Source organism: Barbus barbus (assembly GCF_936440315.1).
Source record: "Barbus barbus genome assembly, chromosome: 23".
In the NCBI taxonomy this organism is placed as follows: Eukaryota; Metazoa; Chordata; class Actinopteri; order Cypriniformes; family Cyprinidae; genus Barbus; species Barbus barbus.
The window spans coordinates 4,535,153-4,551,868 of NC_136751.1; the positions used below are offsets into that span (position 1 = coordinate 4,535,153).

At 45.8% G+C, this 16,716-nt stretch overlaps 1 protein-coding gene across 1 annotated transcript; it reads right to left on the reverse strand.

Annotated features, from left to right (window-relative positions):
• Positions 1-3,784: 3,784 nt before the first annotated feature.
• On the reverse strand, positions 3,785-12,740 carry LOC306842676 (N-acetyllactosaminide beta-1,3-N-acetylglucosaminyltransferase 2-like). Its single transcript, XM_079373679.1, has 2 exons — positions 12,662-12,740; positions 3,785-5,352 (listed from the first exon to the last, which is right to left on the reverse strand). Exon 2 carries the CDS (start codon positions 5,196-5,198, stop codon positions 3,927-3,929), a length of 1,272 nt encoding a protein of 423 aa, XP_079229805.1. The 5' UTR covers positions 5,199-5,352; positions 12,662-12,740; the 3' UTR covers positions 3,785-3,926.
• Between the last annotated feature and the right edge of the window lie 3,976 nt (positions 12,741-16,716).

Consider the following 16,716-nt stretch of genomic DNA (forward strand, 5'->3'; position numbering starts at 1 on the left):
AATGAATTTTCTATGGCGAGTGATACACTATACAGTTCTCATACTGTGTGTAAATAGCTGTGCTAAAACATTCATAAGTATTTTTGCATGCCAACAGATTTTGTTAAGGATGTGTCGCATCTAACAATCTTTTGTAAATGACATTTTTCTTAGTCATATTACCAAGATTTCAGATGACCGTTCACAGGTTGTTTGCTGGACTGTGAATTTTTTAGATGAAGACACCTCTTTGTGAGCTGTCATCATAATAGGTATAAATTAAGAAATGAAGTAACTTAATATCTTTTCTCTTTGAGATATTTCTTTTAGTGCAACTTTGTGTCTGTCCACGATGTGCGAACACATGAAGCATCAACACGAAAACTAAGTCTTGCTGTTTTACCCTTATTACAGCTGAAACAAATCAAAAGCTGCACATTCATTTAAGTTTGAGCATGTTAAAGTTTCCACACTCTTGTAAAGAGTACTGAATTTCATCCATAACCTTTCGTACAGTCAAGAGACAAAATCACTAAGAAAGAGAGTATAGCGAGAAAAGAAAATGTTTATAATGCATATAGAATTCAGAAAATCTGTTTCATAAACAATTGATTAAACGCGGATTTGTAAATGATATTTTATTACTCCACTGGATTTAGTCATCTTGCTCAGATAGCAGATTACACAATTCACATTTCGTTTGGCTGTATTTGTTTTAAGACTCCTCCGCAAGTCCATGCTAATCCTTGCATGGGAAAGAGAGCATGACGAGCACATACTTATTTGTTTAAGAAATCGAACATTTGACTGAACTTTTTATTATTTTGACTCCATTTCAAATGATTTCTCTTGAGGTGCTTGTCCACGGAATCTTTTTCAACACAACGACATTAAACATTAAAGAATGTTATCAGTCACTATCGCCATCTTCTTTGACTCAAATAAAGCATCTGGTGTACATAAGCATCTATAATGTGTGCATGTGTTAAACATCTTTGTTTCTCCACTTCTGTCATATTTGTTAGATGTAATGCCAACACATTTGAGAAATATGAACTTTTGGGAAGGTTATAGAAAAAAAATCAAACATAATCTTTACATAGGGATTATCTTTGCACAAAACAAATTGACTATATAAAAATAATTGAATTATGAAATGCATAAGTGTGCGGCATTTGGCAAAAGAGAATGTTTGCTATAATGAGCACATGAGAATCGTAAATACTATTTTTTCCACCAGAGATAATCGATGAGTCTGTTTACCTTTTGTTTTTGAATAGTTTTCAGGTGATGAGTTCATTCTGATTGTGGTCAAACATGCAGTGCATAGGAATTTATGAACAACTACAGCGTAAAAAATCCACTTTAGCCAGATTTGCTAGAGGGACTATGTCACCTTGTTGTAATGTGATTATGATTAAGAAACATAACATTACACTACACACCCTTGAAAAGGTTATAGACATACTCTTTTATACAGGAAATATGTTTGCATGCGAGACACAACAGACCGATCCCTGGTAAGTACACCTAAAAAGGCTAGATATCTTGACTTTCTATTCAGCTAGGCCTTGTGCACCGTTGTGAAATATAAGCCACAAAGTTTTCCATAGCGTTACACTTTGAAAGCAGAACAGTTGTATTGGTTTCCACGATTGCATTCTTTATGATTGAAATTTGTTCCCCATCCAGCTGTAATTGATAGCCCTCAATTCATATACTCGCACAATCTTAAAATATGTTCTACATGAAGATAAAGCCATCAGCATGATCTACATGGAAAGTGCAACATGTGCAATAAAATAAAAACCCAACCACTGGGAAAACTAACGAGCAAATGTTTAAAATCGTTTAAAAACTGCCTGTATTCACTTATGAGAGATGCCTCAGTCAACAAGAAACAATGCAGCTGCAAAATCTGGCCTCATAAAACCATATGTGCTTGACATCATTAAAATGTAATTACCTAACTTAATCATTAGCCTACAAATAACACAAAAACGAAAGTACTGAAATCAAGGTTTTGATTTTGATTGGCTTTTGTGAGCAAACACTACATTTCCCAGGGGAATGTAATACTTTTCCAAGAGAATGCAAAATGCAAATGTTTTGTTAGCAAACACAAAAGCATTGAAATATATTTTTTAGATATTTTATCTATTTTCATAAGTGTTAAAGAATGCAGACTGTAAAGCAGTACTTGTCCATTCCTGTCACAATGAGTGGTTCACCCATAGCTTCCTCATTTCTTTGTCAGTGCCTGCTTCCTCCATATCCAGAACGAAATAAACACTGTTAATTCTATAAATGCTTGTTGAAACAGAATCAGCAAATTGCATCGTTTTAGGTTCTTATTTCAGTATACCACTCACTAAATAACTTTAATGTGAACTTAACATTGTATTTCATTTGTGCAGTTTAATATAATTTGCACAGACACCTGAATACTGCAAAGTGAAAATGATAACAGTCTAGACACATTATTTAAGCATAGACTGAAGCACAAAAATATACAAAATTCATCTCACGCTTTGTTACAATTTTTACATTTATCACTAGTAGACAAGGCACTTATATATATAAAAATGTCACAGATAATGATGGTATTCATGCAACCATTATCACAGATCACGAGAGAAATGATGCCTGATGATAAAATTTAAAAAAAAAGATATTCATCTTCCACCAGGCTAACGTTCCAGGAAATGTGGTTCCCAAGAAGTCATTTCAAGCAATACTGCCACCCTTGCGTTTTACTCATGCACCAGTCTCATTTCGCATATGCAAACTTGTTAAATAGTGTATCCGTCTTTCGCACAGAACATACAGTGAAGAATGCTCAAGTCAACAAGGTTTAAACTCCAGAATAGATCCAAAATAGGACATACAGAGGTAGTGTGACTAAATCCATCAGCTTCAGTAGTATTGCATGTTCTAAGGTTACAATCACACTGCAAGAATCGGTGCTCAATTCTGATATTTTGGTCTGATCTGATTTTTATATGGCTGTTCACATTATAATTTTTAAATGTGGCCAATGTCAGATTCCAGTGTGATATGTCACATGAATTCAGATATGATCATACAGACTGGAGTCGTATTGCAAAACATCTGACCTAAATCAATTTAGGACCACATAAGCAGCCTAAAACAGATGCAAAAAGTTCAAATTCCATGTGGTTTGTGCAGTTCACACTGTCATTGAAATAAAACGATGTGGGTCACATGTGGGAACCATTAAAAAAAATTATAAAAATCAAATGGGCCACATTTTTGTAGTGTGAATGTAGCCAGTATGAGTTTGAATCAAAATACCCTCATGTCATTCCAAACCTTTAAAACTTATTTCTGTGAACCACAAAACAGGGTATTTTGAAGAATGGTAGCCATTAACGTCCACTGAGTAAAATACACAACTTTGACTTCCTGGGTGAATGGTCCCTTTAAATCTTTTAGGTTTGTGTTTGCATGTCTTTGTTTAGATTTGAGGGTGAATAAAATGAAATTGTGGTCCATTCAGCATACATCATGATGCCACTTCACTATGTATTTTTTATTTGGATTCTATTCATTTTCATAAGGACAAAAACTTCTGAAACATTCCTCAAAATGTGTCTTCCACAGAACAAAGCTTGTTCTGTACGAGTTTGGAAAGACACAATGATGAGTAAATGATGATGAAATCAATTACCTACAAAAGTTAACCTTGCTCAGTTGCACAGAAACATAAGCTATGATGGTGTTGGAGAACCACTTTTCTTTCAAGTATAATATTAAAATAATAGAAAACAAAGATTCTTCATCCAGAGTTTCTTAAGATGTACCTTTAATGCTCAGTATTGTCTCCATGTTGCCCTCCAGAAAATTTCAACAGGTTATTCTTTTCCAAACATGGGTTTTATCAAGCACTACAGCTGAACTCAATGGGGTTTAATAGTCTACAAACATCAGCAGGTCAGCATGGAACTGTGCATACTTCTCCACAGTCTCATGGTCTGCTGAGGGTCACGCTGGTGCACCAGGAGCAGGTCTTTGTGTACACAGGGGTTCTCTCTGTCTTGTTCCCGAATGTCAAATGTCCTGAAACCATCATGTTTCGTTGCAGTGATTCCAAGTGCCTTGAAGCACATCCCATTGTAGACGTCATCAATTGGGAAAAAGGGTATGTAAAAGGAAACGTGGTAAAGAGACGGAAGAAGATTTCCAGAAAAAAGGAATCCACCGCCACTAGCATAAGGAGGGTAAGGACCATCATAGAACGAATGAGGAACATAATATTTTATTTTAGGGTCCCGTAACGGGCTGGCATCAGTAATTACCTGCCCGGTGTACAACACCGTGGCCTGTTCTGGCTCAAGAGACTGCAGATGATTCAGTATTGCTCGAGTGTTAGCAAAAACATCATCGTCACCCTTAAAAATAAAAGACACGCGAGTACAGTTATGAAGCATCCACTTGAAGAACACGTGCTCCTTGAGAGTCAGGTTGTAAAAGGAGTCGTGAAAATCCCAGACGAGGAGATCTTGAAACTGCTGAGCTTCAAATGAAACCAGTTTGTCGAGACTGGGATCATCTGCAGATGATCGGCCCAGCAGAAAGACAGTTCGTACCTGAAGTCCGTTTTCATACAAGCCTTCTCTTCCCCATGTCTCTCGGACTGCTTGGCGCCTCTCGAAGTTCTTTGAAATGGATTTGATTGCAAAAAGGAGGAAAATCTGATCCGGTCTGCTCTCTGATGCACATTTGTCAGGCTGATCAATAAGAAGCGGTGGGTCTCGACACTCCATGCCTCTAAGGAAGTCTCCATAAAGTGGAGGGTACGACTGAATATCCTGAATGTTGGTTTGTAGTGACTCAAAATTCTCTGGCTGACAGTGAAACTTGTCATGTGGGTCTTTGTGCATATGATTGTCGATGGAGTCAAACTGCCTGAGGAGAGAATGAAACTTCCGGTTCCAGAAGGCACCATTTTGGGGAATGTCTTTTCTCAAAGTCTCAGAAATAGCTAGTGGTCGGTTTTCATACGGCATATCACTTTTGGTTTTGATAGTGCTCATCACTACAGTTGTTGGTTTTCTAGATGTGGCAGCTGGAATCGAAAGGATCTTAGCCAAGTATTTTTGGCTGTGTTCCACATAATTTACCTTGGAAAAGATGAGGAGAATGCAAAAGCTGCTAGCTAGTGCTACGATTAGTAATTTTATATACTTCTTTTGCATTTTACAACAACTCTGAGAAGCAAATAAGGATGTTGGTCTTTACAGGAAATGGTGGGGATCGACACTACAGAATGTACTCGTGTTAAACATTCATCTTCCACTGAATTCAGTTTCTTCAATCATATTCCCATTGATGTCAAGTTCAGCTGTGAGCCTAGCAGACACAAGAAACAGTAACGCAAGTGAGATTACAAGAATGTGACAGTTAAACAGTTTGTGTAGCTTTTCAAATTATATGAAAACATCATGCATACAAAATAACACCAGACCATTTCCTCTGTGGTTTGTGTGAGTGATAAATGTTGTCGGTCTGAGTCTTGCTTTAACATTAATGAACGTCTCGGTTACGTCCCCGATGGAGGGAACGGAGACGTTATGTCGTGACGACATAGGGGGTTTACTTGGAAGCCCCAATCATCTCTGACTAAAGAGAAAACGCCAATGAAATTGGCTAGTGGATTTTGCATACCTGAGCCACTCCCCGTACATACGGGTATAAAAGGGCGACAGGTGCATCCACTCATCAGGTTTCTACCCGCTGAGGAGCCAAGAACGAGTCCTCGGCAACCAGCGATGGTTCAAGATTGTGGCATGGGGACATAACGTCTCCGTTCCCTCCATCAGGGAACGAGGGTTACGTACGTAACCGAGACGTTCCCTATCTGTCGGTCACTACGAGTTATGTCGTGACGACATAGGGGTCATATGGAAAGCGCCACAACCTGAACCCCGTCACGACCTTGTGCATGCAGATGTTGACAAGCTAGTGCGTGACAGACAAATGCCATGCGAAGGTCGCAACCTTCCCATCGCCCCAGCGCAAATTCGCTAACCTTGGTGCCCGCAGGGACCACTGAGTACATTGCCGCTGGAGATAGCCAAGCCGCTGTTCCTTTCCCCAAGAAATCGGAAGGGATTTCGACCTTCTATGAAAGACTGCTTCAAGTCTTTCCTATTTGTTGTTACAGCCTGGCAGTAACGACGGGGAAGCGAGCCTTCCGGAGAAGGGCGCTACGGAGGCCACATCCTGCCCGAAGGGAGGTAACATGTGAAGACACTGATATGGACTGACCCAGGCCTGGGGCAGTACTACATACGACTGGACCCTGGGGCAGATCCTACCTAGGAGTAGGGAGGAGGGCTGCCAGCAGGGCCTGACAGAACTCTGCCAAAGGGAAGACACGGGTTTACCGTGAGGGAAACCGTACCGTGGACGAATACACGTGTGGGATTACCCGAAGGGAATCAGGCCATACGGACACCTAGCCGAGTACAGGGGCTGACCGGAGACCCGGGCGAGCTAGCACCAGTACTGGGCCTGGCGTCAGACTGCTCCGCCCAGTCTGACTGCCGGGGGTGCTGGAGGTCTCCACCAGGGTTCGCCGTCCGGGGAACTGAACTGGAGGAGGAAACAGGCGCTCGTATCCCCGGGTGAGGGGGAATGGCGCAGCAAGCGTGACACCGGCCAACTCTTCCCGCCACTTACCTGTTACCCAACACACGGGAAGAGACTGGCTCCACGCGGAGACTGTAAAATCTCGCGAAGGTGTTCGGTGTCGCCCAGCCCGCAGCTCTACAGATGTCTGCCAAAGAGGCGCCGTGCGCTAACGCATAGGAGGAGGCAACACTCCGTGTGGAGTGAGCCCTCACCCCAAGGGGGCACGGCTCGCCTTGGGATTGGTATGCCAAGGTGATGGCCTCCACTATCCAGTGGGCCAACCTCTGCTTGGAGACAGCCTTCCCTTTCTGCTGACCTCCGTGGCAGACAAAGAGCTGCTCAGAGCTTCTGAAGCTCCGGGTGCGGTCCACGTATATGCGCAATGCTCTTACGGGACACAGCAACGCCAAGACTGGATCTGCCTCCTCCGAAGGCAGTGCTTGCAGGTTCACCACCTGATCACGGAAGGGCGTGGTGGGAACCTTGGGCACGTATCCAGGCCGGGGTCTCAGGACAACGTGAGAGTAGTCTGGCCCGAACACAAGGCACTCTTCGCTCACCGAAAATGCTTGGAGGTCCCCGACCCTCTTGATGGAAGTGAGCGCGGTCAGGAGCGCTGTCTTAGCCGACAGGAATTTCAGCTCGACTGAGTCCAGCGGCTCAAAGGGACCCCTCTGAAGTCCCGCCAGGACGATAGAGAGGTCCCAGGAGGGCATCAGGGGTGACCTAGGCGGATTCAACCTCCTGGCACCCCTCAGGAACCTCACGATGAGATCATGCTTTCCCACGGACCGGCCGTCCACTGCATCGTGATGGGCCGCGATAGCAGCCACATACACCTTCAAGGTGGAGGGTGACAGCCTACGCTCCAACCTTTCTTGCAGGAAAGAAAGCACTACTCCAATCGTGCATCTTCGGGGGTCTTCCCGGCGAGAAGAACACCAGTTCGCGAACAGACTCCACTTCAGAGCATAGGCTTGCCTTGTTGAAGGAGCTCTAGCCTGAGTGATGGTGTCTACCACGGCCTGTGGTAGACCACTTAAGTCTGCCGCGTCCCGTCCAGGAGCCACACATGGAGGTTCCACAGATCTGGACGCGGGTGCCATATGGTGCCGAGCCCCTGAGAAAGGAGTTCCTTCCTCAGAGGGATACGCCAGGGAGGGGCTGTCGCGAGGAGAATGAGTTCCGGAAACCAGGTCCGGGTGGGCCAATACGGCGCGACCAGCAGGACCTGCTCCTCGTCCTCCCTGACCTTGCACAGTGTCTGTGCGAGTAGGCTCACTGGGGGAAATGCATACTTGCGTAAAGCCCGAGGCCAGCTGTGTGCCAGTGCGTCTGTGCCGAGGGGCCCCTCGGTCAGGGAGAAATATAGCTGGCAGTGGGAGGACTCGCGGGAAGCAAACAGGTCTACCTGAGCTTCCCCGAATCGACTCCAGATCAGCCGGATCGTCTCGGGATGGAGTCGCCACTCTCCGGGAAAAGTGAGCTGTCGTGAGAGCGCGTCGGCCGCACGGTTGAGCTCCCCCGGAATGTGGACAGCGCGCAGCGACCTGAGCTGCGTGTGACTCCAGAGGAGGAGATGGCGGGCGAGCTGTGACATGCGGCGTGATCGTACACCTCCCAGCCGGTTGATGTACGACACAGCCGCAGTGTTGTCCGTACGGACCAACACATGCTTGCCTAGCAGCAGTGGCCGAAACTGCCGCAAGGCCAGATGCACTGCCAACAGCTCCAGGCAATTGATATGCCAAAGCAGTCGAGGCCCTGTCCAGAGCCCCGAGGCTGCCTGCCCGTTGCATGTAGCGCCCCCGCCCGTGCTGGAGGCATCTGTTGTGACAACAACATGCCGGGACACTTGTTCTAAGGGCACCCCGGCCCGTAGAAAGGCAAGGTCCGTCCAGGGGCTGAAGGAGCGGCGACACTCGCGTGTGATACTTACCCGAAGTGAACCGCGGCGCCATGCCCACCTCGGGACTCGGGAGTGCAACCAGTGCTGGAGTGGTCTCATATGAAGCAATCCGAGCGGCGTGACCGCAGCTGCGGATGCCATATGCCCCAGGAGCCTCTGAAACTGTTTCAGTGGCACCACAGTCCTGCCCCTGAAGGAACTCAGGCAGTTCAGCACTGATTGGGCGCGCTTGTCCGTGAGGCGCGCCGTCATACTCACCGAGTCTAACTCCACACCGAGAAAAGAGATTCTCTGCACAGGGGAGAGCTTGCTCTTTTCCCAGTTGACCCGAAGCCCCAACTGGCTGAGGTGCCGTAACACCCGCTCCCTGTGATCGCACAACTGCTCTCGGGACTGGGCCAGAATGAGCCAGTCGTCGAGGTAGTTGAGGATCCTGACGCCCACTTCCCGTAGCGGGGCAAGGGCGCCTTCTACGACCTTCGTGAAGACACGGGGAGACAGGGAGAGCCCGAAGGGGAGGACCTTGTACTGCCATGCCCGACCTTCGAACGCAAACCGTAGGAACGGTCTGTGTCGCGGAAGGATCGAAACATGAAAGTAAGCATCCTTCAGGTCGATCGCTGCGAACCAATCCTGGGGCTGAATGCACCTGATCATACGCCTGTGCGTCAACATCTTGAACGGAAGCCTGTGCAGGCTCCGGTTCAAGACTCGCAAATCCAGGATTGGCCGAAGACCACCGCCTTTCTTGGGTACGATGAAGTAAGGGCTGTAAAACCCCTGCCTCATCTCGGCTGGAGGGACCGGCTCGATTGCATCCTTTGCCAGGAGGACAGCAATCTCCTCGCGCAAGACAGGGGCGTTCCGAGGTACCACTGAGGTCTCGAGAACGCCGCTGAACTTGGGAGGTCGCCTGGCGAACTGAATCGCATAGCCGAGTCGAATTGTACGCGTGAGCCACCGAGACGGGCTGGGCAGCGCAAGCCACGCTTCCAGACGTCGTGCAAGGGGCTCCAACGGCACAATCGACGTACCTGTGGTGGTGCAGCGCAGAGGAGTATGGCTGGATGATACAGAAGGCAGCGCGTTCTGAAGCACCCTTACCGAACTCCCTGGGTCCCAAAGGGTACTGGCTAGAGGTGCGTGGGGAGGCACTGCGTCCCCAACGCGCACTCTCCTGGCCGCTGGCAAGATGGGTCGCGGGCGAGAGTGAGGAGGCAGCGCGTCGCACACTGTCAACCCGCGAACCTGATAACCTGGAGGAAAAGGAAATTGCTCTTTCTGTGACATTGTGGGTACCGCTGGCCCTTGGGCCAACGGCGGAACAGAAACAAAAGGGAACACAAGATTCTCCACCCGGCCCTCCTCCGGGGGAAGGAGCGGCGCTGTCCTCGCCGTCTCCTGAGAAAGAGCAAATTCCATCATCTCCAGGTTGCCCGCGTCAGGGCCGCTTCATCGCTCTCCTGGACGACTTGGGGCCCGGCTGGGACGCGGGGGGCGCCGCCCTCCTGCGAGAGGCTCGACGCGCCGGCCCAGGTGTTGATTCGGCACGGGGCGGAGCAGCTCTGGAGGACGCAGGGGGGCGCCCACGGCGGCGAGCAGACTGAGGCCTGGGCCCGGGGGCAGCTGTTGCAGGTGCCTCACGCCGGGGCAGGATGTGCTGGATCGCCTCTGTCTGCCTCTGCACCGCCGAGAACTGCTGAGCAAATCCCTCGACGGTGTCGCCGAACAGCCCAACCGGGGAGATGGGAGCGTCGAGAAAGCGTGCTTTGTCGACATCCTTCATCTCCGCCAGGTTGAGCCAGAGATGGCGCTCTTGGACCACCATGGTAGACATCGCCTTCCCGAGGGACCGCGCCGTGACTTTCGTCGCTCGTAGAGCGAAGTCAGTTGCCGTGCCGGGTCGGAACTACCCTCGTGCATTTGTTTGAGTGCCTTGGCTTGGTGAACCTGCAGGATAGCCATGGCATGCAGGGCAGAGGCTGCCTGGCCCGCAGCACTATAAGCCTTGGCCGCAAGAGCAGCCGTCAGCTTACAGGCTTTGGACGGGAGACGCGGGCGATTCCTCCAAGTGGCGGCGTTTCGCGGGCACAAGTGCACCGCGACCGCTCTCTCCACCTGGGGAATGCCCACGTACCCCCTGGCAGCCCCGCCATCGAGGGTAGTGAGGACGGAGGAGGCAGACGAGCGGCTTCTGGCCGTGAAAGGGGCCATCCACGACTTCGTCAGCTCCTCATGCACCTCCGGGAAGAAAGGCACTGGAGTAGATCGCGGTTGTGAGCCGTGCCCCACTCCGAGAAACCAATCATCCAGCCGCGAGGGCTCGGGACTGGGCGGTCTGTTGACCTCAAGCCCGATGCTCGCGGCTGCCCGGGCAAGCATGGCCGTCAACTCTGGGTCCGGTGCAGGGGAGGCGACCACACCCGAAGGGGGCAGCCCCTCTGCACCTTCATCCTCAGAGGACGAAAGCCCGTCCCCCGATGCTGCGATCGACATCCTATCCTCGGGTGGCGCACCGAATGAAATGCTGGGCGCCCCGTGGGACGGACCAGCGAAATCACCCGGGAACCGGACGGGACATTCGCTGCGTGAGGAGTAAGAGGTCCGTGGGGACGTACCCGGCGGAGAGGCTCTTACTGTGACCCTCAGATCTCCCAGAGCGCCAACCGGCGGTCCTCTGCTCGAGCCAGAGAGACCGGGGCGGGTGGCGGCAGAGGGTGCCAATCCTTTCAAAAAGGAAAGGCAAGATCGCAGCGACGTCATGCTCATACGCCCACAACAGGCGCATGAGTCATCCACGAACGCAGCTTCAGCGTGCTGGAGACCCAGACACTGAAGACAACGATCGTGTCCGTCATCCGCGGACAGGAAACGACCGCAACCAAGAGGACACGGACGAAACGGCATCTTGAAAAAGACGCGATCGTCCGTGATTTTGCTCTTTTAGAATTTGCTCTTTTAGTTGAAGTGCCCAGGGGAATCGCTGGAGAAGGGACTCCGCTGTTTGCACCGTGACGCCAACCAGGAACAAAAACAAAGATGAGGCTTGTGGAGAATGGCACAACCGTCTTCATCCACTTGGCTCCGAAGCAAAAATCTGATGAGTGGATGCACCTGTCGCCCTTTTATACCCGTATGTACGGGGAGTGGCTCAGGTTTGCAAAATCCACTAGCCAATTTCATTGGCGTTTTCTCTTTAGTCAGAGATGATTGGGGCTTCCAAGTAAACCCCCTATGTCGTCACGACATAACTCGTAGTGACCGACAGATAGGGAACTGGCTAACAGTTATGGTGCAGTTCACTTGAATTAAAATTCTGTCATCATTTACTAAACTTCCTGTTAGTCCAAAGCTGCATGCATGCATTTCTTTCTTTAACTATATGGACAAAAGAAACCAAAACATTTTTCAAATTCAAATTTCAGTCATACAGGTTGGAACGACATGAGGGTGATTAATGATGACAATTTTCATTTTTGAGTGCACTATACCTCTTACATAATACTGACTGAAACTGAAGATAGAGCTTTGTCAACGGCAATAATACCATGCATCAAAATTATTAGTTTGTTCTTACTGTATGCATTAATAGACATCATTTTTGTATGTGGATCTAAAATTAAACACAACCTTTTAATTTATTGGAAAATTGGTCTCAGGTGATTAATTAAATAGCACAGGTTCTAAAATGAAGTACATTTCAGTCCCAAGAGGACACTGCTTTGAGCTCAGGGACAGATGATATACAGCACCCAAGAGAAAGTGAATGCTATACAGTCTTAAAACCCCTGTAGATACTCCTTTAGTAAATATTTCTATTGTAAATAGATTATTGTCCTTCTGGAGGTGTATTCAGAATATTTTTGATCTGGCGCATGATTTATAAGTGTAAGCTCTTCATCCTGATCTATTTCTTCAGCATTTGGCATATACAGCAAAACTGGCCTCGTTTTTAATTGATAGTGCAGATAAAATGAGGTTTATTGTGGCTAAGCCTTTCCTTTTGAGTATCATTGCAAGTTTTGTATGGGTGCAATATAGGCTACTGTCAGTTTGATAGAAAAATGACACTAAGCTTTTGAACAGAATAATGAGGCAAAGCATAACATGGCTTACCGTGTGAGCGTCTATAAATATTCAGTCCAAACTGCTTGTCTTGACAAGAGGAAACCACGTTGTTGCCTGCCACCAGAGTGTGCGTGCTGTTCCACTGTAGTAGGCTATATAGGCAAAAGCAAATAAAGCGCTACGTCGACCTGCCTCTTTATTCTCCATCAGCACCTGACTGTCTGTGATTGGTGATCATCTGCCAACACACCTAGGATGTATTCCAGGAAGCAGGTTGTGACATACCGGGGTAAGTTTGAGGATAAGTGAGCGGATGACCTCAGCTTTTGTTTTCAAAATAGGAGGTTACTACTTTCAGGGTACATAAGTAACCGTAATAACTTGCACTCTGAAGAAGTTACAATTACACAGTAACTACACATAACAAGAGGGTAACAAGGCATCGCTTTAGATTACAGGCCGAGGATGTTACACTTACACAGTAACTACATATAACAAGGGTGTACGCTTGCACAGTAGTTAAGAAAAAGTTTGTAGTACATTTTATTCTACTTTCCTCAACCCACATACGCAAGCCCAAAGTGCACCAACAGCACTACAGCTATCAAAAAACATCAATTATACAGTAATTATACGTGTTGTGTATTATGCTGTTATATATCCTGGGAGGAGCTGGAAACAGGTCATTTCCACTGTATTGCACCTCGACAGTGCAATGCTGGTGTCCTGACTCGCTGCTGAGATGACCATAAGCAACACTCTTTCATCAGGCAAATTTTCATATGGAAATTTCTAAACCAAATTATATCAGAAGCTCATCACGTAACTGCCCCATACTTACAGCTGAGTTCAGCAATCTCCATGATCCCACATACATACATAAGTAAATAATATAGCTTATATTCTTTAGTAAACTGTGGTAAAATTTATAAAGACTATGGTGGTTTTTAACTTCACTATAATTACTAAATTATACTATAGTATACTACAGTTTACTATTTGTATCAATGTCATGTAAGATATTAAATTGTTGATATCAGAAATGAACATTGTCACTAGTGACAATTTAGTTGTTGATATCAAGAACAGACATTTTTACTAGTAAGAATTGTATTTCTGTGAAATTGGAATTTCAACTAGTAAGAAATTCATTCTTGATATCAACAATTGATTTTGAATGGCAGCCTATGGTGACATTTAACTAGTGAAAATACAATTACAGATATCAACAATTTAATTGTTGATATGAAGAATTAGCATTTTAGCTAGTGAAAATTGAATTGTTGATATCAAGAATTAACATTGTTACTAGTAGAAATATAATTCCTGATATCAAGAATTAACATTTTAACTAGTAAAAACTGAATTGTTGATATCAAGAATTCATATCCTGAGAAGGAATAAAAGTCAAAACGGCTTGCCATAGAGCGCGGGCGGAGTTCATGTAGTACTCCAAGTGGACAGTGTCGCATCTGAACAGCAAGTCTTTGCGGTGTAAAGAGAGCTACAGTATCCATACTAATGTCAGCATACCACCGAAGGATGAACCACATCTAGGAGTAGCTGTCAACGCAAGAGCCTGAACGGGATGTACAGGTTATTAACCTGGATTGTACCCCCCCCCCCCCAAAAAAAAACATAAAACCACAGCTGCCTAACACACTACAGAATGAAATATGCACCTTGACTGTCCTGTTTCCACCAAAACTGTTCATTGGGAGCTTCACAAGGTCGACTGCTATGCCCAAACCTTTGGTCACTTGTGCTAATGCTGAGGAATACCCAACCATTGGACCACGTGGTTCAATCATTGTACTGGTGCCATGTATCAGCTTGTTAATGCACCAGTACACACAGCACGACTGGTGACAGAGTGAAGTTCATCTCCCATGACCTGCACAATCACCAGATCTGAATATTATTGAGCCACTTTGAGGGAGTGATCTGGCCACTGTTCTGCAAGATGAATGGCTCAGAATCCCCCTGGCATGTAAAGCACTTACATCTGTAATTCCCAAGATGAACTGATGCTGTACTGGTGGTGGAAGGAAGCCCTACACCATACTAATAATTATTGTGGTCTAAAACCAGGTGTTACAGTTTCATTGCCCAACCCCTGTATTTATTTCTAAGTTAGCAATTTTGAGTATTGGCATTATATATGCACATTATACATATAATTTACGCATTTACTTATTCTCGGAGATAAAATCCTTTTTTTATTGTGTAAAACTGTTGAATTTGTTTGTTTCACAAACTCCAGTCTGTGTTACATTGGTGCTACAGTACTTGTCCTTTAAAATCTTAAGCATATGCCCTAAATCACATGACTTGATAGAAGTGACATAATTTCTTTGGAGGGAAAGCAATTCATGGAAGACATACATTTTTTTTCTTCATTTTAGAAGACTTTTTTAATAGTCTTAACACACACATACATTTTATATATATTATACATTAAGAATTTTAATAATGTTAATCTTTTAATTATCAATTAATTAATCAGTTGATTAATTTTTTACTTTTATCACATCTGTTTAGCTCACAATCCACCAAACAGTGGGAATGACCCTTAATTATATTTGTACTTTATTCAGGAAATAAACTTTATGAGACTAAAAGTCACCATATAAATACATATTTAAAACATCTGCGATTCGAATATTGCTTTACCAGAAATTATCTTCCAGGAAACCATTAGTAAAGCATTTTAATCGCTAGATGTGTCATAACAAAAAGCTTCTTTCCCATGTTTGTTCTTACAAACAGAATTGAAAGGGTAAACAAGTTCTGTATGTGAAGAGCATGCATTAACAATTTGCTGTTGAGTGAGAGAACAAAGATATGACAATAGACTCAAAATGGATTTATAAATGAACAAGTAATGCTTCAGTCAGCATGTTGATAATGAAGACTAACATGCTATATTATACAACTCATAATGAGTTCTAAAATGACCATTTGTTTTGAACCTGAGTGCACCGTGATATAGTGTGTCTAAAGAACATTCAAAACTGGCACATGCAAATTTATAACCATCTCCATAATCAAAAACTGGCAAAAAGTAGCAGAAACTACACTTTTTTGCCTCCATAGGCTTTATTTCTAATATGCAATCCCAGTTTCACCTTGTGTTTAAACTGTAACTGATTTACATGAGATTGAAAAGATAAAGATTATTCAAATATAAAACCAAGATATCTGTATTCTGGCACTAACTCCTTTACAGTGCTCTGTATAGCTGTAACCAGTATAGAGTTTGTCCTTTATTTAACCAGGAAATCGTTGATCATATCTTTTGAATAAGAAAATGCTTAACTTTAGTTCCTCTTCAGGAACTCGAGCTGCGTCCGAGATTGCATTGGGGAACGACTCCAGCATGAGCGGCTCTGAATATCGTTTGCAACCTATGGATGGGCACCTCATGGCGTCATGGACGGGGTGACGTAACGACCAGCTGGTATAAAAGCACATGCGGTGAAACCGGAGTGAGCTTTTTGTCATTCAGCGAAGCACTCTGTGTGTTTATCTGTCTGATATTTTCTGTTGTGAGTCTTATTTAGTGTTGTTTGTCCTCACTATTATAAGCTCCCTGATATCTTTTGCATATGAGCTAAGAGGTATGTCTAAAAGATATCTGCGATTCCTCCCTGCAAGCATTGCATCACTGCAGGTGGCACACACAGCTTGTGCGCGTTCTGCTTGGGAGCGGAGCATGCACAGTCGGCTCTCGAGGGGGCCGGCTGTCTGCATTGTGAACGTTTGCCAATGCACGTGCTCCGCTCCCGGAAGGCTCTCTTCGATGAGAAGGGAGCCTTCACCAGCCTTCCCCGCGGTGCTGGTGGGCCCCGAGAAGGCTCTGGTAATGGAACAAGAAGTAGATACTCTCTTGAGGAAGGAGGCCATCGGGGTGGTCCCTCCTCACAAAAGAGAGTCAGGGTTCTAAAGCCGGTACTTCATAGCTCTGAAGAAGGATGGAGGGTTGCGTCCGATTTTAGATCTGCGTCGATTGAACCGCTTAGTCATGTGACTGAAGTTCAAAATGCCTACTCTCAGAGGAAGTTCCTGAGGTTTGCTTTCGAGGACGAAGCTTACCAATATTG